General features: G+C 40.0%; 1 protein-coding gene across 1 annotated transcript; it reads left to right on the top strand.

Annotated features, from left to right (window-relative positions):
* apoba (apolipoprotein Ba) lies at nucleotides 1-26,553 on the top strand. Its single transcript, XM_041954457.1, has 29 exons — nucleotides 1-55; nucleotides 1,184-1,225; nucleotides 1,885-1,997; nucleotides 2,108-2,253; nucleotides 3,392-3,539; nucleotides 5,625-5,777; nucleotides 8,369-8,493; nucleotides 8,573-8,649; nucleotides 8,750-9,206; nucleotides 9,442-9,574; nucleotides 9,677-9,823; nucleotides 10,085-10,296; nucleotides 10,493-10,700; nucleotides 10,792-10,962; nucleotides 11,097-11,300; nucleotides 11,965-12,132; nucleotides 12,240-12,445; nucleotides 12,555-12,737; nucleotides 12,969-13,099; nucleotides 13,665-13,875; nucleotides 13,995-14,167; nucleotides 14,251-14,426; nucleotides 14,963-15,084; nucleotides 15,283-15,656; nucleotides 15,944-23,521; nucleotides 23,655-23,766; nucleotides 24,909-24,941; nucleotides 25,038-25,224; nucleotides 25,369-26,553. Exons 1-29 carry the CDS (start codon nucleotides 1-3, stop codon nucleotides 26,551-26,553), a joined length of 13,230 nt encoding a protein of 4,409 aa, XP_041810391.1.

Genomic DNA, 26,553 nt, shown 5'->3' with positions numbered 1-26,553 from the left:
ATGGGTTACAACAAGCTGTGTCTGTTACTGCTGCTGAGCAGCTACACATTGGCTCGTAAGTAGGAATCCATTTTGATTCAAAGTAATGTGATTTGTACAAAAATCTTAATAGAATACTTTTTAAAAAATTACTTTGTGAGGGGATAGCTACAGTAAAAAGGCCTTTTCTCAGGAGATATTTTGCCTTAGTAGCAAAAGCACAGGTGTTAGTGTCAAACTTAAGAACGGCTCGGTTTTATTCTCGTGTCTGAGTAAGCCGTGACGCTCTGACTGTAACTTAGCATGCACAAAACCATGACCCTGAAACTGAGAATGGAATTTAGCCATTACTAATGCTTCCAGGGTCCAGCAATTTTGAACTGTGGCAAGTAAATGGAAAGTAAATCTTTCTAGTAACATCTGTGCTTTTCCAACCATGATAAGCCAAAATGTGTCAGATAAAAGGTCTAGTTTCAGTCCCTTCTTATGCATGACAACTTGCAGGAGGCATTGAGTTCATTGCAAATAATTTTGGCATAGTTTTTTGGATTGATGTGTCTTTAATGTCAGTGTTTACTATTCATTTCACATATTATACTGTACATACATGAAGTCTTTGTTAAAAAATGCAAACATAGTGCGTGGACATGAACAATTTGTTTTTAAACATGTTTTTCTGGAACAGGTTGAAAGGTAACTATGATTCAGTTGTTGCTCAGTTTTCAGTTTAACGATTAGAAATTCAATGGAGGTGTTTAAAAGTATCCATTGTCCTCCACCAGTAAGAGGAAAAAACAGAAAAAGAATATGATCAAAAAGTGGGGAAAAAAGTTTCAGCAACATCGTACTGAATTAGTGGTTGCCAAGTACTATATGTCATTATATTTAAAGATATTTGTAATTTCCTTTAAACAACATGTAAAGTACTGTATATATTACCTACTCATCAGAAGTCATTCATTGTAAGCTGCAAAATGGATAAGATAAATGCTTAGTCTTAGTTTGTAACATCCACATTATTTTGCATGTGTGTCTTTCTTTCCACTAATAAACTCTTTCCTATACAAGACAATTAGATCATGTTTTTTTCTGCGTCACTAGATGAATATCATGAAATCATATTAAATAAAGTCTACTATCTAATGTCTACTACCCTACTTTTATTAATCATGTATATGATCCTTTACTTTGTTTTGTTTTTCAGAGGAAGGCCATGGCAATAATGAACAAACTACAACATGTCTGTGTAAGTTACTACATACAAAGCAGTTGCATACACATTAAAAGTCCCGTACAAAACTAAAGAAAAATCATCATCATTTTCAAAATCTATCAAAAAGCTTATATTGTACTTTTTAAAGGGCCAAGAATTGATCTAATTACAAAAACTGTGGACTTTGTCAGTTCCTCTAAGGGGCTCAACAGTGTGTGTACTTGGAAAGGGCTCAGTTTGTATGTCCATTGGATAGATTTTGGGGGGTACGTGGGATGTTGTTGCAAAAAGACACATTGACCTGCTAACAGATCGATGGTGGCTGTGCTAAACTAACAAACACATGACCTGTTTTCTGGAGATAGCAGCAGGAGCTGATGGACTCTTGTTACATGCTGTTTCTGATTCAGTACAATAGCCGTTAATCACTACTGGGAACAATTAGCTGCCTCTGGGTGCAAAGGCATGCTGCCAAGTGATGGCGTTGAACCTAGACTGTGAACTTATACAGGATATTTATGAAGGATACAGGAGGAACTGAATGTTCCTATAGATTTCATGTAGGAACGTGACCTCTTCTTTAAGGCAGTGCTGACTTAAGATGATCTGATCACCACTTAAAGATTAGACCATAAGGGATACAGATCTTAGAGAGTCAATATAAGCATCTGATACCATTTTTTTTACTGCAGTGACATCCAGATTCAAGGCCTACAAGAAATATGTGTACCAGTATACCACGGAGAGCAGGAATGCTGTGGTGGGCACTGCCAACCTGAGGAACGGCCCTAAAGTCTCTTGTCAGGTACATTTCTGTTTATGTGTCCCTCTTTGTCAGTTCACCTGATAACAGAATGTTCTTACCCGAGCTCCCTCCCTGTCTTTCCACTGATGTCTGCTGTCACATATCTTTAGGTAGAGATTGAAGTCCCACAGTCGTGCAGATTCATCATGCACACCAGGGACTGTGCTCTCAGTGAGGCATCAGTCATTAATCCCCAGGGCAAGCTGGTCTACAAGCAGGCACCCACCTCCGATGCCTTCCAGGCTGCCATGGAAAAGTTAGTGCAATACATTCTTCACATGACCTGAAACACATCCAATAACATGACATCTCTTTTATAATTTAACAATGAAAGAAAAAAACAAACAAACAAACAAGAAAACAATCTAGATTTCTTTGGTGTCCATATTGAGTCATGATGAAACAGCTAACTGTTTCCAACCATTTCCAGTCTTTATGTGAGGCCAAGCTAGCCAACAGCTGGGTCCGACCAAGTGGCAGATATGAGAGGGGTATCAGTCTTCTCATTTAGCACGTGCCACCAAAGTGAATCAGTATATTTCCCAACATGTCAGACTACCTTGAAATCACCGTGTAATACTAATTTTACAGAGTTGCTTAATGTAATGTTCCTTAAGTCCTTTTTATTTCAAATTTCAGTATCTGAATATTCAGATATATTAAGTAGCTATATTCATGTAATGAATTGTTATTATTATTACTATCAAATATTTCTTCCAAGTGTGTCTTAAGAATTAATTTCCAAGCAACTTTATTATGCTTTTTTTATATGTAAAGCTGACACAATGTTTAAGCCATTTATAAAATCATCATTTTTCTTCAGCTGTCACACCTAACAGTTGGCTACCAGTCTAGTAACCCAAAGGTCTTACATCAGAATACAGTTTATTTTGTAACTCAATATAATGAAAAAAGACTGAGACTGTCAGCTGCAGAAACTGATCAAAAAACAGTGTTGTGTATATATATATATATATATATATTGTATGACACAGATCTGTTTTAGTAATGACAATGTCAACAGAACAAAAGTAAATAAATCTGATATTTTTAGTTTTTTGGTTTATATGTGGCCCTATCTGTGATGCACACAGTTCATAAAGTACCAGATTTATGAATGTTTAACTTCTGAATGAATGAACAGTCAAGATTTTTGTGACTTTTATGTCCTTCTAATGAGACAGTTGTTATAATGAAGGGTTAAATTGGGGGACAGTGAGATGCTAGACCAAGCAAATATTTGCAATGATACTTTGGCATACGCAGAACCAGTCTGCTCAGGAGCTGGACTTTTTCAGACCGCCAATATTGTAATTGAAAATAAATCCCTCTGGTATTAACATAATACGAGGCTGTACAGCTAAATGGTTTATCATGTCTACTTCTTCATCCAGGAATCCTCTGAAGTTTACTGTGGAGGGAGTCACCAATGTCCAGCTTTACCCCGAAAGTGATGAGCCAGTCAACATCCTTAACATTAAGAGAGGAATCATTTCCGCACTCGTGGTGCCCGTCATGGAGGATGAACAGAATAGCTTCATGGTTAGCATCTTCTCACAACCCAAAGTGGCTTCCTCACACATGAACAGGGATGGAAAGCATATTAGAGTATTTTACACAAGTAAATGTACTGTCACTTTAAGTTTCACTACAAAAATTATGTGTGTAAAAATGTACTTTGATAAAAGCATGCTCATTTTGTTCCTATGGGAACAGAAGTCTGTCTATAAGCACAGCAATTCTGATATTCCAGGAGGTACTGACAAAAACATGAAGCTGATTATTACACTATATAAATACAATCCATTTACAGTCTATTGCCTATCTTATCTTATCTTATTGACCATTGTTAAGGTACCACGGTCTGGCTGATTAATGGCTGAGAAAATTAATCAGATTTTAATGCTAAAGTATAGATGATGGCAACAAGACCTCCAGCATCTGTGGTCTGGAGACAGCTGGAAATCTTCACTGAGAAACTGCTGTTGATAGTTGTAACCTTCAGTGCCTGTATACCTCTGGTACTCAACTTTATCTAGATCTAGGTCGAGGTCTTGCTGTATTCGTCAATATGGAGAAGGCTGAACAACACAAAGGAAAGCCTTTTCTTTAGCCCATGATGGGTTACTGTTCTGTTACTGCTGCTGCGCTTAATAGATTTTTAAAACAAATTATTCTATGAGATAGCTACAGTATAAAGGCGTTTTTTTCAGCAGATATGTTGCCTTAGTAAGAAAAGCACAGGCGTTACAATTAAACTTAGTATGGCTCATGTTATGATCCAGTTTTTTTAGTTTTGTCACTTCCTGTTTTATGTTGAAGGTTCGCCCTTGTGATTGTTTGATATGTTTCACCTATGTCTTATTAGTTCTCCCCCCAGTGTATTTGAGTCTGTGTGTGTCCCTTTGTCTTTGTCAGTTCGTCCCTTGTACTTGGTGTTTTTAGTTTCATGTCAGTTAGCGAGTGTTTTCCAGGATAACCTGTTTGTTGGACCTCTGCCTTTTTGTTCCCGTGGACCTTGCTTTTGCGTTTTGATATTTGGACTCTGTTTGCCTTTTGGACTCCTTGCTTTTGTATTTGACCCTCATCCTCCCGTAAGTCATTGTTTGGGTTTCCTTTTTGTCAGTGAATTCATTGAACTGCAATAGTCCAGCTTTGTCTAGTCTACATTTTGGATTCGATTCTCGGTTTTGCTGTGACACTGATAGAACAGCTTGGTTCTGTTATTTTGTCTTCAGGCAAGTGTATGGACCCAAAAAACTGTGACTCAGACAAAGAGGTGGGAGAAGGATTCTAAATCCTGATTGGTCCTCTCAGTTTGCCCATCAGTGTGGGTGGAAACCAGAAGAAAGACTCCCATTACCTGGCCCATTACCCAGATCTGGTTGAGACTGCTGCGCCTTCCTTACCACGTCCACAATCTTGCAGGGTACTGCTGCCACACCGCACGAGGAGGATAGACTTGGGCTCAGCTGTGTTGTCTGGACAGGGTGTCAGGAATAACATTTCTTGACCCTGGGTAGTACTTAAGCGTGAAGTTGAAACGACTGAAGAACAAGGACCACTGTGCCTGAAGGGAGTTGAGTCTCTTCTCAGACCGGATGTATGAGAGGTTCTTGTGGTTCGCCCAAATGACAAAGGGTAGTTCTGTGTCCCCAACATTGTAGTTCTGGTCTGCTGGTGTCAACTTTTAAAAGAAATCACCTGTGTGAAGTTTTTGGTCTGTACCAGAGCATTGGGATAACACTGCCCACACACCGGTGTCAGACTTGTCCACTTCTACCACAGATTGGGGGGCTGATTCAGGTTGGATGAGGACTGGGGCAGAAGTGAACAACCCCTTCAATTTGGAGAGGGCAGCGTCAGCTTCGGGGGACCAGGAAAATGGAGTGAATGGAGGAGTGACTTAGGTTAGAGAAGACATCACTCGGCTGTAGTCTCGTATGAAATGTCAGTTAGTGAAACCCAGGAAATGCTGAAGCTGCCTCATGTTCACCAGGACTGATCCCAACAGAAACTGAAAATGGAATTCAGCCATTGTTTATTTTCTCAATCACATGTGTCCATTTCCTTGTCAAGATGTCTTTTCTGAATCATTTACTGTTTTTTGTTTGTTTTCTTTTTCAGAGCACAGTCCATGGCCAGTGTTTAACCAACTACCTGGTGAATGCCAGGAAGGATATTGCCACAGATGTGACACTGTCCAGAGATCTTTCCCAGTGCGACCAGTTCTACAGCAGGGAACTGAGCAACAGCCCCCTTGCCCTATTGCAAAAACTGGTGAGACATTATTACCTCCCTCTGGAGCCTGTAAATACTGTAGTTAATTTATTCAATACAGACCTGATCAAAATCTTAAGACCACTTGAAAAATAGCTAGAATTTAACTTTTGCACATTTGGATGAGGTTTTAAGTAGAGCTACAATATGCAATAGCAAGAAGGGGGAGTATGACAAAAAGCACTTTGAAAAAATAATTAATTGAAAACAACAAGTAAACTGAAGTAGGCTGTTTATCAGCTGATCAAAAGTTTAAGACCATCGCTCAAAAAATTACAAAAAACTCTCCAAACAAACAAAACATTTTTTAGTAGGACTCAGTAATAAGTAGCTCCACTGTTCTTGTCAATCACTTAAAAAAATCATTTGGGCATGCTTGATGCAAGTGTTTCCAGGAAGCTATTGGGAACATTGCTGTGGTGAAGATGGCTTCACGAAGGGCATCAACTGTCTGGAACTGATGGCCATTTACCTTGCCATCCATCCCCAAATGTTGTCTATGGGATTTCAATCAGGGGAACATGCAGGACTTCGTCAAGCGAGCATTGTGAACTTTACTTTTTAAAAGTGATTTTGTCGCACTCCCCCTTCTTGCTTTTGCATATTGTAGCTCTACTTAAAACCTCATTAAGATCCAAATGTGCAAATGGTAAATTCTAGCTATTTTTCAACTGGTCTTAAGATTTTGATCAGGCCTGTATTATCGTGTCATGAAGGCTTAAGTAAGTATGCGATGCCCGCCCATGGAAAACTGATTTGAGAAGTCAACTAAAATTATATGGCACATTATTGGCTTCTGAAGGGACCATTGTTTTTGCTTTCTCCTATGTACATGACAGCCAAAAGTCAGTAGACTCCAATACATCATCATAGCCTTCAGGAAACGGGAAGGTGGGTGAAAAAAAATTCTTGGAATTGCTGGGGAACCAGCTGAAGCGTGTAAAATCTTGACACTATAATCTCTGCTAACCTTAAATGGGACAACAGTGTTTACAAAATCTTAAAATTGGCTCATCAGAGATTATACATCATGTTGAAGGTCAGGCTGTTTGTAGTTTCAAAGGACATTGTGGAAAGTGTGCTCACCTTCTTTACCACAGTTTAGTTTGGAGCCTGACTACTGCTGAAACAAAAACATTATAAACAACTGATCAGCATGTTTAACTTCAACAGTTTCTGATTTTTAGTTATTATTGACACCCAACATCCTCTTTGAAGAAATGTTTTCTGTGAGGAGGTAAAAATCTCTGTTCTAAATAGAGACTGTTTGACTCTTAAATTGTAAACCAGCACTTACATTTTGTTTTTAAGTTTTCTTTAAAAATGGGGCAGAAGTGAACAACCCCTTCAATTTGCAGAAGGCAGCATTGGCTTTGATGGACCAGGAGAATGGAGTGGATGGAAAAGTGGGTCGGGTTAGAGGGGCCACCTCTCGGCTGTAGTCTCACATGAAACATCTGTAGAACTCAGTGAAACCCAGGAAATGCTGAAGCAGCTTCCTGTTCTCTAGGACTGAATTCAGCCATCATTTATTTTCTCATTTTCATGTGTGCATTTCCATGTCAAAATGTCCTCTCTGAAAATGCCTGTATGAGTGATGGTCCCAGGTTCCAGCAATTTTAAATGCTGGCTCACCGTGCCAAGTAAATGGAACAGAGCCATCATGAATGTTTTTGGTAACATCCATGCTTTTCCAACTATAATGAGCCAAAATGTGTCAGATAAAAGGTCTTGTTTATGTTCCTGTCCATGTATGACAATTTACAGGAGGCATTTAGTGCAATGCATATAGTTGTGGCTCAATTTTTGGGTTGCTGTGTTTTTAAGATGCTTCACTACATCCTCCAGAGTGTTTGCATCAACATCTTGCTCCTAACTAAGCTAGCGCTAAGTGCTAGCTGGCACTTTGGTAAAAAAGCACTTTAAGGCACATTTTGTTTTAAGCCTTATTCCCAAAGCTTTGAATTCCCTTTACCTCTATGAGACGCACTGAGTTTTGCAGTAACTCCACTGTAACCCTGTTCATGGCAATAGTAGATGCTCGGAGCAAGGTGACATAGTTTAAAGAGAAAGAAAGTCCACAAATTGAGTACGGTGGACAAACTCACGATTTTCACCCATGAAACTGGGGTTTATGTTCAGTGACAGACCAAAAGTGAACTATCTTTTCCTATACCTAACCAGGTACTTTTGATGCCTAAATGTAACCAAGCAGTTTTGTTGCCTAAATCAAAGCAAGTAGTTTTGGTGACTAAACCTAACCAAACTGTGACTGTTTCACAACATTAACCACATGTTAGGAAGTCTTTCTGGCAGGAATGCTTGTGCTTTGTGGCTTTACATCTGCATTAGTTCAAAGCCTGGTGTCTCATTCAAACTCTAAAGGGTGCTTTGTGTGGCTGTATGAGACACCAAGGGGTGTGACAAAACAAAATCTGATGCCATAAGAATGAGAATGGACTACCTTGTGTCAGTCTAAATTTTCTGACATCTGGGTGCACAGGTTGTCCTCCCAAGTCAGATTTTTCCCGTGACTTGAAAGCATAATACATTATTAGTAACACACATTAATTGTGGATTTTTGTGTCCAGCATCGCCCCATGTCTAAGATGATCACAAGCTCTCAAGACTGCAACTACCAGTTTGATAACAAGGGAAAGCACATCACGACAGCCACGTGCACAGAAAAACACATCTACTGGCCCTTCTCCCATGAGTAAGTCATCATCTGAGTGCATATTGATGTGTGTCTGTAGTAGATTGCCTTTTGTATCACCGTCTCATCTTCCCTGCAGGGACAATGAAATATCATCTGTGGTGACCCAGGTTCTCGGCTTTCAAAGCTCCAAAAGGATTAACAATAGAGTATTTGGTGAGTGATTATTTCAATCATGTCTGCTGTGCTGCATGTACAGTTTTAGTTTGCCTCTCTAATTGGAGATGCTCAATCACTGCTAAATATGTGTACACAGATGTGATCCGCAGCCAGAGCAAGCCACTCCACTTTGAAAACCCTGACAATAAAGCTCCAGTCCAGACAAAGGACACAGTTCTCAGCATCCTGCGAGACCTCATGGCTTTGGCAGGCACAGACCAGGGTCAGAAGAGGACCAGCCTTTTCCATAAGCTGGTGTCGAGCCTCCGCGCTCTGAGGAACGACACCCTGAGCCCGACAGTCATTGAGATGTTGGATATGTCAAGTTGGCTCACTTGGCAGGCACTGTTCCAGTGTGGGACCCCAGAGTGCACCAGTGCCATCCTCCAGGCTATCCGGACCATTGATGGGGTGTCACTAGAGGTGGACGCTCTCGTCTATGGGTTGAGTCTACAGGCTAGCCCTGATGCTGCACGTGTCCGAGATATGCTCAGCATGGCTCAGTATAAACAGAGCAAGGCAATCATGTATGCTCTAGCCAACACAGTTAAGAAGTAAGTAAAACATGTATTTTGGGCCTTAAAAAAAGCAGACTGATAGTTATGATGCAACTGTCTGTAAATAGTACTATATATTTACTGCTATATATATTTAAAGTGTAATGCTCCATTTGAACGTTATTGTTACATTACATTACTACAGGTGACCACGACAGGGACACAAATGTAACATTTTCATGCAATCTTTATCGTCTCATTATACAGTATCTGCACTGTCTCTGGTCCATAGGTTCCATAAAGGTGAAGTTTCTCCAGTGGTTGAAGATGTGGCAAAATTCATGGAAACACTCTTGAATGACTGTTCAGGAGAAATCTCTGATTATGACACTCATCCTGAAGAGATGTCCTTTCTTGTACTGAGGGTACTAGTAATCATTCAAGCATTTTAATTTGTGTATTTCTGGATTGGATGAATCAGTTCAGAGGTACAGTGCCCCAAATTAACTCTTTTTTATAATCTCCAGGTTATTGGTGTCATGGGTCAAGCCATGCAAGCTGTCAGCCCCAGCCTGATTTCCTCTATTTTGCGGTGTGCTCAGAAAACAGATATTCCATTATCAAACCAAAAGGCAGCTGTGCAGGCCTTTAGGTTGATGGATTTCAATCATGAGGTACCATCCTTCACAAACATATGTGTTAAACATTGCCATTATAGGTTGATAATTACCACAGCATATGACTTTTTAACAAATTCATATACAAGCAACAGCAAGGCAAACAACCTGAAAAAAATTACTGAAACTGGAATATTGTGAAAATGTATAGTGTGCCCTTTGTCATATTTAAATAATGGAATCCTCGGTAACTCTTGCATGGTCTAAGCACTGACTACAACCAGTTGATTCAGTAACTTAAAATTTGGTCAACTACAGGTCAGAACTGTTCTCATGGAAGTGTACCAGGATGATCAGAGCCCTGTTGAAAAACGCATAGCAGCCTACCTGATTCTGATGAAGAACCAAGACCAAGCACTGGTTAGAGACATTGTGAAAGACTTGGAGAGTGTAAGAGACAAGCAGCTCTGGAGCTTTGTGGTCTCCCACCTAAACAACATCCGCAACTCAGACGAGCCACAGATGCATCAGTGAGTAACCAGCTGTGATATTTTCCCTTTAATATTAGCGATTCAAAATAAAGCCAAGCATGTACAGTGAAAAAGAAAAAAGACAACGACAGGAACCTTATTCCCACAGCCTCTTTTTGATTTGAGAGAGAAAATAGGAATATTGTTGTTCTGGCACTGTGTCATCATACTAATTTTTTTATTCTTCTTACTAAAGACTCAGGGAGTACATTGAGTTGGCCTTGAATGACCAGCTATCACCCTCAAACAAGGTATTTGATGGCATGTCACACAACTACAAAACAGACTCTCCCTTGGGTTCAGTACAGAGCAACATTATCTTCGATGACATGAACACTATACCTAAGGAGGTGATGCTGGAGACCACACTTAAGGTTTTTGACTACAACTATGACATCTTTGAGGTATGTTTTCAGTTGCATGAGTGTTGTATGTGGTGAAAGCAAACAAAGCTTTGTGAAGATTTTTAAACATAGAAAAATCTCTCCCTTCCAGGTCGGTGTTGAGGGAACAGGATTTGAACCAACAATTTCTGCTCTCTTTGGGGAAAAGGGTTTCTTCCCAGACTCCATCTCCAAAGTTATGTACTGGGCAGGTGACACAGCCCAGATCCTCAGAGAGGCTTTGGACAGAATGGGCCCTGTCAGAGACAGAATGAAGAGACAGGTGAAATGATTTTGGACACATCATACATAATGTTTTTGTTTATGCTACCGCATGAATAAAACCCTGCCTCTCCAACTTGTAAAATGACAGTTTACTTGGTATGGGAGATTCATTGCATATGCATATCTCTCCAGGTCCCACAGAATCTTTTGAAAGACATCACAAGCAGTGTCCAGAAGCTCATAGAAGATGTGTCTCTCTCTCAAGCCCCTGAAGCCATTGCCTATCTTCGACTTTTGGGAAATGAGATAGGATACATGAAGACCAGTGAAATGAGAAAGATGGCTGAGACTCTGTCCATGTACTACCATGTTTTCATCAGGATTCTGCCTGTCAAGGTCAGCTCTATTGCTTTCTGACATGAACTTGCAAGAGAAGAGAGAAGAAGACATCCAAGAGAAAACAAATGAAAAACATCTCTTTTATGTCCACAAAAAAGATAATTAACTTCCCATCATATCAAGGCACACTGTTGAGATTTTATGAAACAAAATTCGGCCAAGATCTTATTAAACAAATCTAGGCCGAATTCTCAATTACACTGTCATCTTCTATCACATCTGATTGGCTTGGGTAACCTATGGTAAGGACACTACAGTCATATGTGGCAGGTGCATGATTACATTAACATGAGGTAGTTTTTTGGTCAAGTTATCTAAAATAGCTTAAGATACAAATCAACATTGCGGATTAAGAGTTTACAGCTCTGTGAACAGCTGCCAAAATATTTCAGTCTGGACTTAAATGGTGGACTGACCAACTGGCCCAAAATGCTACCTTTGCAACAAATCAAGCAGTTAACATTAAGTTATAATACTGAACATTAGATTGTGTCCCATAACGATATGTTGTATGATATCTCTTCTTTTTGACCTGATATTACAGCAAAATCAACAATTTTATATTAGACATGATGTCATTCATGATGTCACCTGTCATGGTTTTAAAAGATTTGTGACTGAACTGCAAGTGATATAAGTGTCATTGTTTTCTCTTCAACAGGCCTTTTTTGCACTGACATCTAGCACTGAAAATGAAGTCTTTGCCCACTATATCTTCATGGAGAATGCCTTTTCTCTACCCACTGCCTCTGGCTTCCCTCTGAAATTCTCACTGGCTGGTGTGTTTGCACCTGGCGCCAAAGGAGGCCTGACCCACTCATTTGCTAGGGTAAGTTAGCTTCTCTTCATCTTACCTTACATGTAAAATAAAATTTGAATTGTCTGTTTGTCTCCTGTGAATTTCTCTTCACAGTTGCTGTATCCTTCTTATTACAGACTGATCTGTCCTTCATGCCTTCAGCTGGGCTAGAATTCATTACCCAAATGGGTGTGCACATTCCAGACTATGTCGAGGCTGGGCTGGAGATGCACACTAATATGTACCATGAGAGTTCTCTCAATGCTAAGGTCACCATGAACAGAAACCAGATGAGACTGTCTATCCCTGCTCCTAAGTCAAACACTCAGTTGCTCAGTTTTAGGTCAGTGACACATCTCAAATGACATAAAACACTTACCAACTCAGGGGCTGCTAGTAACGTGCTGATCTCTCTCACCACTTCACAACTCTCCACTCTTTTTGAAATACAGCAACAAGCTGCTGTCAATCTCCTCCGGTCAAACAGAAATCATGCCATCCTTGGTTGAGGACCAGATGCGCTCAAGTGACTGCCAACCCCTATTCAGTGGTCTGAAATTTTGCACAATAGTGCGCTACTCCAATGCTACTTCCTTGGACCAGGCCCCATATTATCCACTGACTGGAGAAACCAAGTAAGAGGAAACCACATTAACAAATCCAACTTAAACCCATTGTTTGAGTCTTTTTGTTTTTAGTTTTTTTATTTTTATTTCTGTAGCTAATGTGTAAATAGTTACTGTAATAGGTTGATATGTATGTAGGCTGATAATTGTAAAAATATCCCAATTCTATAATTTTACATAACTAGATAGTTAATAGTAACCAGAATGCCAAATTTAATGAAACCTGTGTTGTTTTCTTAGGTTTGCGGTTGAAATCCAGCCCACAGGGGAAGTTTCAGAATACACAGCCACCATCACTGATGAAACATTCAGAGAGGGTAAAAGGGGCCGTCATAAAGTACAGTCTGTGAAGCTAACCCTGAAGGCAGAAGGTATTATTATATTATATGTGTGTGTGGTTGTTTTGATATGTAGATGTGTATGGGCCAATCATGGATCTTTAGGAATTACATCTGTATTGGACATTCAACACCTCACAATTTACATCTCGTGACAATACTGCAGGAAGTAATGTACTCTACAATGTTTTCCCAATCTTAACCAAGGGTTTCAGTTTGCCTAATCATAACTACACACAGCACAGTTTTTTCCCCCACAACCAACAATTTTCCCAAACCTTAATCATAGCGGCCATATACAGTTATTATAGAATGAGAAAAAAACATGTTGTGGTTAGATGTAAAAAAAATGTCTTTGTCATTCATCCTATGGTTTTCCTAACCATCCCAGATTGGTATGGACACATACTTGAACTGTAATTGGCCAGAATAAATGAAGATGTGCCAAAAGCATGGGCCAATATTTATCACTAAGTATCTTTATATGCAATAATAGTATATTAAGTGCTTATAACACTCTTATCACACTTATAACATTGAAATGGCCAACTGTCTTAATGTGTCATTGACAAATGAGTTTAATTTCTGCTGTTAATAGGTGACGATTCAACAGAGGCCACTGCATCTCTGAAATACAATCACAATAAGAACATTCTCACCAGTGAGGTTGTCATTCCTAACTACGATGTGGAAGCAGGCATCAAGCTGGTTGTAGCTGACAGCGATGCCAAAGGAAAGAAGATGCGAGGTATCACCATTGATGTCACCAACAGGAATGCCCCACAGCTGACTCTTGTCGGACGCACAAGGTGCAGTTCTTCCTGATGACAGGTTTCAGTTATGCTGAGACTGTTTCTTTTTAGCAAGGAATGAGTGAATGAGAAACATTCCAAGGAAATGCACAGCCATGTCTTTGTTTTAAATGTAGGCTTGACATGATGAAGGATGCCATGCTTCAACTCGAGATGGTCATCCCCTCTCTGAAAACTGATTCCTCTTTCACTGCTACCCTGAAGAAGGATGAGGATGTGCTCATGGACTTAGAGACAGTCATCAGGCTCCCTGAGACATCCTACCAACAGAAAGCTTCTCTTAAATACAGTAACTGTCTGCACATCACCCATATCTTCAACACATCCATTCTTTTGTATATGTGCGGCTGTATTTGAATTTTCTCTTAACAGATGATGACAAGTTTGAACTGGAACTGAAATCGGACCTGAATTCAGAGATTCAGAAATTGATCCCGAATGTAGAGGATCACCACAGGCAGCTGCAACAGCTCATTGATCATATCCTGGACCAGAAAGTGGCAATGACTGACATGAAACACCGTCACATTGTCACCAAAGGAATTGAGGTAGCGCTTTGACATTTGACACTATAACCATTACCTTACTCAAGAAGCTTGTGTGTTCAGTCCAGTTGGTCTTTCTCTACATACGCTGTAGTACTCCCCAGACCTACAAACACACTCTGCTGTGTAAAATCAGCGGAGTTAACTTTTAATTCAACACATTTGGGACACAACATCATCCTTAATAAAAAGTGTATGGCATAAATTGCCGTAATTCTTGAAAACACTGTGCAGTTGCCACCAAATCTAAATGACACATGCACTTATCAACATAGAATTTTGACTGAATTTTGAACGAACATATCTTTGGTCATCAGTCTAACTGCTGAAAAATGTACATATCCTTTCACAAATCCATGTTGTTTACAAAGTATGCATATTTTGATTGTCCAGGCTAAAACATTTTAATATTGCCTGTTGGTAAATTAATGCCTTTAGAGGATTATGCAGCTATGGCAGAGGTGCACACTCTCTGCGTGCTTTCAAGCTTTACATTCGTTTTTTAAGTGAATGTAATTCATCTTCTTGTTACCCTGAAGGCAGGTAATATATGGCTGGAAAAACTGACAGCACGTATCCCTTTTCTTGCAAACCTGCGAAGTAAGAGGAGCATCTCAGATCTCACCTTGCCAGCCTTGCCTGAGAAACTGTTTCTGCAGTTGTAAGTCTTTAGTATAGAGGTTAAGAACATTACTTGCTTTCAAATATTGCTGAGAATAAACAGTAACTCAACTGTTCAGCTGTACTAGTTGCTCCTTCCTCTGATTACCTATTTGTATACAGTTTGTTAATATAATTTCAAATGCCAAATCCAAAATTGGAACAATATTGATTATGCTTTTTTTTTTTAACTCAACAGTGACAGCCTGTTCCAATACCAGTTCAACAAAAATAAAATGGCCATCTCGCTTCCTCTTCCACTTGGAGGCAAAAAGTCAGAAGAACTTAACATCCCAAACACGCTGTCTATTCCTCTCATAGATTTACCAGAGATAGGCCTATATATCCCTGCCAAAAACTATCCGGTACCATCATTCACTATACCGCTTTCTTTGGATTTTACCGTCCCACTTCTCGGTCTGGCTGAAGCATCCACCAAGATCAACAGCAACATCTACACCTGGGAAGGCTCCATCACTGTTGGCAACAACACTGTTGATGTCCCCAGCTACATTGCACAGTACAAGGCCATGGCCCAATCGCCTTTCAACTTACTGTCATACGATCTTGAAGGTAAATATCTTCTTTCCAAAGCTTAATGAATAATGATGTGGCTTTTTGTTATATATTTATTTAGAGAAAGCAGTTTGCTGGTTGTGCATATTGAGTTGCTGATAGTCTTCAGACGTCTTCTATCTGAAGGTTAGCTCTGAACCACATGGTTATGGTTAGAGCTTTTAATTAGGTGTGGCAACTGATGTTTCGACTTTAAGCATGTTTTCATTAGAGGTTATTCTGCATCTTTGCCTGTGCTGTTACAAATATCGATAATGATATCATTTCATTCCGTCTGTTTCAAGGGACCGGAATGATTTCAGGAAGAGCTGACGATAATCTCAAGTATCTTCTAAATAGTTCCTTCAGCCATACTCTCATTGACACAAGCCTTAGTGTCTTGGAAATGTTAAGTGTAAAAAACAAATTGAATGCAAGAGCCAACTATAAGTTTGAAGCCTCTAGTCCATTAGGTCTGCAAGCATCTCTCTACTACTCTGCTCAGTCAACATCCACTCTCAATTCAGATGAAGTCTCAGGAGATGGCACATTGGATGGATTGCTTAAACTAGGTTCATTCTACACCAATACCTCCTACACCCACAGCTACAACCTGCATTCACTAGATAGAGAGGGAAGGGGAGAGTCAATTCTACACCTCAACTCACCATTCGTCCAAGTTCACAACGTGATTCATGGAGTCTACAAAAACTCTGAGTTGAACATTGTATCCAAAACGAATTCCCAAAAGGACATCCTCAAGCATGTAGCAGAGCTCAAGTATAAAGATGCACAACTGACCCTAAAGTGCAGTGCCATTGCCACAGCCATGGGTAAATCACTCAATAACAAAGCTGAGCTCGGCCTGTCCAGCCATATGGCCATCCTCAGAATTGAATCACAGGTGGATGATGACACAAATATGGCATACTCACTTATAGAAGGATCCCTGGATTCAAATGGGCTTCAGGTAACCTCTGAAGGTTCCCTGAGCCTTGACACAGGTCACCGTGGATTGCACAAAGCCTCCGTTGTTGTGGGCAGAAATGGTCTGACCACAAGTGGAACTAACAGCATTCAGTGCAGCCCTGTCACAGTGGAGAATGTCTTCAGTGGTGCCATAGACAATAATGGAGCAATTCTGTCGTCCAGGACCAAAGCAATGGGTGAGGAGAGCAGAGGAGAGCTGAATATTGAGGGTAAAATCACAGCGAAGGAAACCTCTTTGTATAGTCACCTTAATGGCCATGCATACGATGCAACCACAAGAAACAACATGAATATTGTACTAAACCGAAGGGCTCTCACCTTTACTGGCAATACCATGGGAACATTGAAGCAGATGAATTCAGAAAGTAGCCACACACTGACCCTCACTTTGTGGACCCTAGCCCTCCACTCCAAGACTAACAACTTTATCTGTGAAGATATTTATTACAAGCAAGACACCAAAGCTGATATGAAGCCATTTCTTTTGTCATTTGATATGATAAATGACTTCAAGTTTTATGATGTCAATTTGAACACTGAAGGCCACATAAAGCTTGAGCCTGTTAAGGTGGATCTGAGCGGAAGTATGAGTGGAGCTTATGGAGGAGAACACAACATCAAAAATACCTACAAACTCAAATATGACAATATGGCTGGTACAGTGAAACATAGCGTGTCTGGAAAAGTAATGAATGCACAGTTAAGTCACAACTGTGACCTTGAGTTTGCTGGACTTTCTTCCAAGTCAGATTGTGAAACACAGATCAATTCTGAGCCTCTACATTTTGACAGCACCATTCGCACCATGGCACTGCCTTTCAGTCTGACTGTTGATGCTCTTGTCAACAGTGATGGAGAAATGAATCTAGGTGGAAAACACACTGGACAGCTGCACAGCAAGTTATTACTTAAAGCTGAGCCCCTAGCTCTTGCATACTCACATGACAGCAGAGTATCAACCGCACATATGCTTCCAAGTGGGAAGTCTTCCACTAATTTAGACAGCAAAGTTGATGGTCTCCTGACACCAAGTGACCAATCTCTGACCTGGAAAGTAAAATCTGAACTAAACAACCATGCTTACAGCCAGGTCATTAGTACTTACAACAATCATGAGAATATTGGATTTGAGTTTTCGGGAATAATGTTAACAGACATTTTCAGCAAATTTGGCAAAGACAAGAGATCACTACCAGAAATAGAAGAATTCAGTATGGCTGGTGTGCTCAAGTATGACAGGAACAGTGACTGTCATATCATTGAGATCCCATTCATTGAGAGCTTTCCTGCTGCTTTTGAGCAATTCAAGAGCACACTTGTACAAGCCTTAGAATCACTTCAAAAGTTCATCAACAATTTAAATATTAATAAGCTAATCACTGACTTTAGAACCAGGTTAGACCGCCTTCCAATGCAAGTGAGTGACTTCATGCAAGAAATGGACTTGGAGGACAAAATTAATCGAGTAAAAGTAAAACTTGATTATTTGATTGATGAGTTTGCTGTAACGATGGATGACTTTGAGGTTATAATGAGCAACTTGAGAAAGAACATGGAAAATGTGGTGATAGACATTGCCACCAAACTTAGAGACCTCATCCTTACAGTCAAAGACTATGTCCAGGACGGACAACTTGAGGACAAGATAACAAATGTACTATCACAGATTGGAAATCAGCTTCAGGCCTTCGATATGAAGTATGAAATCAAACAGTCAGTCATCAGAGCACTTGATGCAATTGAGGACATCATCGGACAGATTGATTTACAGAAGCTCACAGAAAACAGTGCTGCGTGGTTGCGAGAGCTTGATTCTAAATATTTAATCCTAGAGAAAATCAAAGACAAATTGTTTGAGATGAAACAGGCCATTGAAAACTTTGACATCAACATGTTTTTCCAAGATGTAATGGATTACCTTCTCTCAGCTGATTTGGCCATGTACATAGAGCAGCTATCATACAAAGTCCCTTCTTCAGAGATCGCAAAAGTGATTGAATCTATGAATGATGTTCTTGTCAACTGGATTGATGAATATGAGATCCCCAACAAACTCAATGCAGTATATTCTTACATCAGGGATCTACTTTTGAAATATGATCTTGATGATAAATTTAAAGAATTAATGGATCAGGTAGTGATTCTGATCAAGGAATTAAACATTGATGAGACTGTGCAGTTAATGGTAGATGCTCTGAAATCTATCAACTTTGAATTTGTTTATGATAAAATTATGCAATTTCTGCACAATGTGACAAGGCAGCTCAGAGCAATTGACTTTAAGAAAAGCATTGAATACCTTAATGACCATACTAATTCAATGCTTAAGTCAATGAAGGAATTTGACTACAGTGCATTTGTTGATGAGACCAACAAGAAGATTGTTGAACTAACAGACTATGTCAACCAGCAGATTAAAACATATGAGATTGTGCAAAAGATTGAGGCAGTTAGGGATTTTTTCAGAGAAATCCAAAGTTCTATCTTCACATATTTGGACAAACTCAAAACAACAAAGGTGGCTGACGCTCTACAGAAACTGAAAAAGGTGATTGACACTACATTTTACAATGACATCAAGATGAAAGTGAAGGATATCCTTGAGGACATTAGACAAAGAATCTTTGAAATGGACATCAGAGATGAAATATATATTTACCTCCAAAGAGCAAGTGAGTCCTACGGCAATATGGTTGCCTACATTTCAGCACAATTTAACCAAATGATAGAGAAGATCAGAAAAGTGGTGAAGGATAACAAGATCATCACCCAGATGAAGAAAGCTGTAGATAGAGTTGTAGCTACACTTAAAAGAGCTGAGATTGAAATTCCCACTTTTATCATACCTCTCACTGACCTTGCCATTCCAGCATTTACAATCAACCTGAACAAACTGCAGGAGATCAGCATCCCAGCTCAAATCTCAGTCCCTGAGTTCACCATCCTCGGCTCCTACAGAGTTCCTACCTTTACCATAGACTTTGAGGCGATCAAAGCAAAAATAGTTGAAATCATCGATGATATCAGAAAATATGAGATTCAAACACCTGACCCTGAGGAAATCTTTGGTGACCTGAAAGTGCTCTACCTATTTGAACTACCAGATCTCACCTTCCCAGAAATAACACTTTCAGAAATAAAATTTCCAGCCATCAATATCCCCACATTAAACCTGAAGGACTTTGAAATCACAATGCTTCCAATCCCAGAGATCAAATTGCCTGAGGTTCCTAGTGACATTTGTATTCCAGTTTTTGGCAAACTCTATGGAGAATTTAGAGTGAACTCCCCACAATACAATCTTTTAACTACTGGGAAGATTGAGAACACAACGTCCACATCAAAAAACCCACAGTTTACAGCCACTATTAGTTCTCATGCCAAATCACCCATTGATGCCCTTGAATACACCTTTGAAGCCACTGCTCTGTTGGGAGCTCCAAGAATGAAGAAGTTGCTATTCACAGAAACAGTAAAAGCTACACACATGGCCATCTCCATCGATCATGAAGGATCCTTGACACTCGCTGGTAATTCTGCTGAGGCTTCTGCAAGGACTACTATCAAGGCCACAACCCAAATGTACACAGCAGATTTGCTAAACAATATGGCATTTACATTGAGAAGTGGAATCTCTGCAGCCATAGGCACAATGTATGACCACAACTTGCACATCCCATCAATTGAAACTTCAAGTCAGGTATCAGTGATACAAAATATGGCAGCAACACTAGAATCTGGCATAATTACAATTACCGGCGAAACCACTGGTAATGGACAGTGGACTATTCAAGACTACTCTGACGGAGGTACACACAAAAGCAATGTAGAATTTAACATCAATTTTAGCACTGCCAAATTAACTTTTGTAGGAGAAACAGACTGTAAGGCCTTGAAATTGAAGCAAACGCTGACTGCTGAATCATTGAGTTTAGGCCACATTACCGTTGAAGGAAGATGTGAAACTGAAGCTCCATCTGTCAAGACCAGTGTTATGGTTTTAAATGGAGAGGCTCACATTGGGGACTTGAAAGTTGCACTAACAGCCTCTCATGATGTTGAATTCACTGGAAGTCTTATTGGACTCATGTCCAGCTCGTTGGAATTCATGGCCCATCCATTTGAAATTGTGTTTGATGTTAAGAATAAAGTAAACTCAAAGATATTCTTCCCCCTGAAACTCACTGGCAAGGTGGATCTCCAGCATGATTATGGCGTTATACTAAACTCTGAGAGGCAGTGTGCTAGTTGGTTTGTTTTGGCAAGGTTCAACCAGTATAAGTACAATCACAACTTTACAGCAGAAAACAATGAAATGGAGATCTTCTTTCACTCATCAATTAATGGGGAGGCTAATCTGGACTTTTTGACTGTTCCTCTCTCTATCCCAGATTTAACCATACCATATTTTGAAATTAAAACCCCAGAGGTCAGAGACCTCTCCCTGTGGGATCATGCTGGATTCAAAACCTTTCTTACCACTCCTCAACAGTCATTTGATATGAACTTGAATCTTCACTACTACAAGAACCCTGATGTGCACACCTTTGAATTATACCTTGAGCCAATCTACAATGCAATCAGTGATAATGCTAACATCATACAGGCTCAATTTGAACAATGTAGAGACAAAGTAGTTGCACTTCTAAAAGAGTCGTACAACCAAGCGAAGTCACAGTATATCAAGCACAAAATTGACACTTCTAGCCTGCCTCCTAGAATCTTCACTGTCCCTGGATACAAAATACCAGTGTTAAATCTTGAGGTTTCTGCTTTCAGGGCTGAGATGCCAGTGTTCAGCTACTTCATTCCCAAGGAGGTCAGTACACCAAGCTTTAAAGTTCCTGCACTGGGTTTCTCTGTGCCATCCTATACCCTTGTGCTACCATCTTTGGAGTTACCTGTCATCCATGTTCCAGAAACTTTAAGTGAGATAAAGCTTCCCACTTTCACACTACCAGTCATTCAGAACAAAATTGCAATTCCAGCCATGGGTAACATGACTTGTGACTTCTCCTTCAAATCCACTGTTGTTAGCTTAAGTGCTAATGCTGGCCTTTCCAACCAGTCTGACATTGTTGCTCGATTTGGTGCTTCCTCAACATCTGTGTTTGACATTTTGAATGGAAAAATTGATGGCACCACCAGTTTGACAAGGAAGACGGGAATAAAACTGGCCACCACAGTGTCCCTGGAGCATAACAATATGGAAGCAATCCATGAATGTGCTGTTAGTCTCACTAAAAGAAGCATGGAAGCTTCTGTAGCCAGCACTGCAAAAATCAATCTATCCTTCCTCAATCTAGAATTTAATCAGGAACTTACTGGAAATACCAGGACCAAGCCAAATGTTGCTTCCAAGAAAAAACTAAAATACATGTTTAACATTCCTCTGATTGAGTGTGTAGGCAAAGGAAACCTTGATATGAACTTGGCACTGGAAGCACTTTCCTCATATGTGTCACTGGAGACCTCTATCCAAGGGAAGTCAGACATAACAATAATGGACAGTTTGAACGTTGCTGGTGATCTAGAAAATGAGGCCAATTTCTACCTTAATGCCAATAGCCTACGTTCAACTGTCAGTACTTCCATAAACTCAAACATTGAGAAACAAGAGAGACAAAAGCGAAGCTCAAACAATAACATCTTCCAGTTTGACTTGAATAAGAGCTTGGCTCTTGAGGTCTCCTTGCGGCGTCTTTTTGCAAAAGCTGATTATACAAGTAATAACAATGTTGATTTTGCATCTTTTAACACAAATGGAAGGCATGTTATTAAAGGAGAACTAGATTTTGTTCCTTTAACAACACTCACAACTGCATTGATCATTGAGGCAAGTCAGCCAAGTAGTTTTGGTCATGCTGGACTCATTCAGAGCATTAATCTCTCCGTCAGCTCAGCGAAGCAGATGTTCACCTGGAGTGGTAAGGAACAGCTGGCATCTCTCATCCATGCTCAGGACTTACTTGTGTCCAATGGTGAAAATGAGGTACGCATGGACTTGGCTGGATCAGTGGAAGGTCATCTGGCTTTCTTGAAGTCAGTTAAGCTTCCTGTATATCAGAAGACCCTCTGGGATGTGCTTAAGTTTGATCAGGTCACAGATATGGACAACTTACAACTACTTAACATTTCTTCCAGCATTGTTTACACAAAGGCCATGGAGGGCCAGGAGTATACAATACCATTTAAACTACTCGAGAATGGCATCATGTTTAGCATGCCTGAGATTAGCATTGCAGTGCCTTCTTGGATAAAAGAAATTCCTCACTCCATAAGGAACATAGATATGCGATTTGAAAACCTGGATGTCCCTGATCGTATCACTCTTCCCCCAGTAATCTCAGTTCCAGCCATTGATGTGCCATTTACCAACTTGCATGTGGAACCCTTTACAATTGATCCTAAGAATCTTCGCATCCCTGAAGTGATCACCACCACAGCCTTTGAAATCCTGCTGCCTGGTTTGCCAATAATGTCAGTACCCAGTTATGATGTTAAAACAGACTATCTACAGGGGAAAATGTCCTTTCTTTCATTCAAGATGCCACAATATGAAATCACAGTGTCATCATTCACCCTACCAAAATCATTTACCATTGGAGGGCACACAATCAGCCTTAATGAAATCACAAGCCAGATTTCAAACTTTGAAATTCCAACCATCCTCATTCCAGAGCAAAAAATAGAAATTCCTGAAATTGCCCTACACCTGCCTTCAAGTGTGTTTATCCCGGCTTTTGGAGCACTCAGTGCCACTCTGAAGGTTTCCTCCCCTATTTATAATGTGTCAACCACTGCCAACCTGGAGACAAAGGACTCTAGCCTTGTAACTTCACTGAATTCCATCTGTACTTCTACCATGAGCCTTTTGGAATATGATCTATCTGGTAAGCCTGGCACACTCTACACTCTCTCACACACTACACACACTCTATTTGATAAGACATTTTTTTTTTGTGAATTTCCGGGTTGAAGTAATTGCAACATATATAATATTTTACTTTGCTTGTGTCCCCTCAGCCATTGCAACTCTTGGATTTGATAATGGAGTAACCAATCTACACGCAAAGTGCAGCTTGATTCATAATGATGTAAATGTTGACTGGCAACACGTTTTGGAACAAAACCCGAGGTAAGTTTGTACATCTAGATATTTTGACTGTTTATCTAATTATTTTGGGCTAGTAAGTTTACTTACCATAAACATTTTTAGTCCTAACTAACTTTATTTTTTTGCTTTCATTTATTAGTGGATATTTTGCTTTCTAAATTGACATATTCAGTATATTTGCTACCTGTATCTTTTATATGATATACTGTACAACAGGGACTGTGTTGACAAACATATGGAGAGTATTCTCACATAGTGACACATAAAGTGTCTTGAGCAGATTGGATAGCTATCCAATTTCAAAAGGCTAATTATTCATGCATCCAAGGAGCATTTGAGGTGGACTGAAATCAGCCATGTTCTATCCAGATGTTGAAAGGGTGTAAATGCATCTGTCTCACTGAGATAAAAGCTATACTCCTCCAAATTGTGTCTACATCAGTAAGCAGTGTGTGGAGATGGCCTCTATTAGGGTTTGCCCCCTTTGAAAACGGCAATGAAAGGTAAACTTAAATCAGTCGTTAACCCTCTTCATAGGTAGTTGTTAGTGAGCTAGCTGAACTGTTATTGTTGGAATTAAACTGCTAACGTGCATGTTGCTCTCCTTCTGATGTTTTTGGTCATTGCTAAACAGCTTTTGGTGCATTGCTACCACAATCTGGACTGTTAGAGAGTTAACCCTGTTTTGTGTGTATCCCAGTAAAAACCAAAATGGATATTTAATCAGATTTTGGGATCTGACCAACGTCGACGAGTATATGTGACTATGTGTAAATTATGGTGTACACTGGATTAAACATTGACTTGAGATGCTTGAAATAACTAATGTAAATGGGAGGCCAGAGACCTTTTAGCTTAGGTTTGAAATTATTGGCAAATGCAGGAGAGCTGTCAGAGCTGCTATGAGGAAGAAATGAATAAGAATGTGTATGTAATGCTACTCTTGGTTGAGCAAAAAAAAAACTGCAACTGCAAAAACAAATATAAAATAAATGGTCCCCCCGGAAGAGCTGGATGACGTGTCTGGGGAGAGGGAAGTCTGGGCATCCCTGCTTAGACTGCTGCCCCCGCTACCTGGCCCCGGATAAGCGGAAGAAAATGGTATGGTATGGCATGGTAAATGATATAATATATATATACATATTTCTTTTTTTTTTTGGCAGGATGAAGCGGCAAACTCCTATGGCGGATTTGATGTAAGATGATTTTCTGCATATTTAAACAGTTCTCGTAAATGGGTTGACCAATGATACACTAACAATACCTCCATTAACTGTTTTTCTGTTCTATAGGGAGTCCCGTCATACTCTTAATGTTGACATCACCAGCCAAACATTTTTTGATCTGAGCTTCCGCTTTGCATCCCACAAAGACGGCATCACTGCATCTATGTCTTCCCCTTCATGCGGTTTCCTTGCTTTGCATCTTCAGCGGAGGTCTACTTCGCAGCTGTTTGGAAAACTGTTCAGTCGCTACCTGGTAAGATGCTCTTTAAGCTCTTTTATTTGCATACTGTTATCAAAAGTAAATATTTTTTAAATCGACAGATAGACTTATGCTATATGTGGTGCAGCTTGACCGAATTTAACTCTTATTCTTCTAAATGTCTTCCCTCAACTCCAGTCTACTCCTGAAAAGGATACTGATGTTTTCACTGCCAAAGCCACACTTAGAAACTCTCAGAAGTTAATCTTACAGACGTCATGGAATTGGGATTTCCTCCATGACGTGACTGAAGGGACCAAGGACAGGATTCCTGCTATGACCGATGCTGTGCTCAAGTTCATCAACAAGTATCACACCGCCCATTTTGGCTTTGACCTCAACCGTGGCAGCATGAAGCTGAAAAACACAATTTTCTATGTCATAGAGAGAGCCCATCATGAGATCCCTATGCCCTTTTACACTCTGCAGAATTCAATCAAACACATCAGTGATCAAGGAAAAGACATGTACAGGAAGGCCTCTGACAGGTTGATATCCATGAGAATGCAGAATGTTATAGACAGGTTGGCTCATGAGGCTAGACAAGTCTTGAAAAGCAGTGTAGATAAGATTTATGCCTTGCTAGATGCAATCACACAGATATTGAGTGACAAGAAGTTTACAGTGCCCGGATCTGAAGAGAATCTCTCAACCCTAGAAATGTTCCAGCGAGCTCGTCGGTCTGTATCGAGAGCCACTGACCGGGCAGTCCAAAGGTTTGCCAGCATCGTGGAGGAGATTTCTAGATACATCAGGGAAATAGAGTTCACCATACCGGGAACTGATGTTGTCGTTAATGGAAATGAGTTCATGGATAAAGTGAAGTCTTCCACGAGATTTGTATATAATAAGCTAAAACATTCAGTGCGCAGGATGCTCAGTTTACTTCACACAACGGTTGATGACCTTGTCCAGGTGTTTGCTGAAAAAGGTGAGAATTTCATTACATACCTACAAGATGAAAACTTGAAAATTGCTTCAAAAGTTGATGCCATCCATGCAGAAGTTTTGCAGTCTTCAACACAACATATTGAGGAGGCAAAGAGATTTGTGTCTGCGTATAAAGACCTGACCAAACTGAAGATACAAGAGGCTCATAATGCTCTTAATATAGAGCATCTAAATAATGATACCAAAAAGCTTATTAGTATTTTGCAGTCACATTTGTATGGAGGACTTAATGAAGGCGTTGATTTAATGAGAAGGACTTCCCACATCACAGCACCATACATCAGAGTGAGCAATAAAAAGATGGACATTGAAATTCCTTTACCCTTCCTGTGGAAGTCTTTCAGCGAATGGCCAAAGCAATCCAGGTACTGA

Source organism: Chelmon rostratus, chromosome 15 (genome assembly GCF_017976325.1).
Source record: "Chelmon rostratus isolate fCheRos1 chromosome 15, fCheRos1.pri, whole genome shotgun sequence".
Classification (NCBI taxonomy): domain Eukaryota; kingdom Metazoa; phylum Chordata; class Actinopteri; order Chaetodontiformes; family Chaetodontidae; genus Chelmon; species Chelmon rostratus.
Note: the sequence above shows the minus strand (reverse complement) of the source record. Positions and strands in the feature narration are given on the sequence as shown.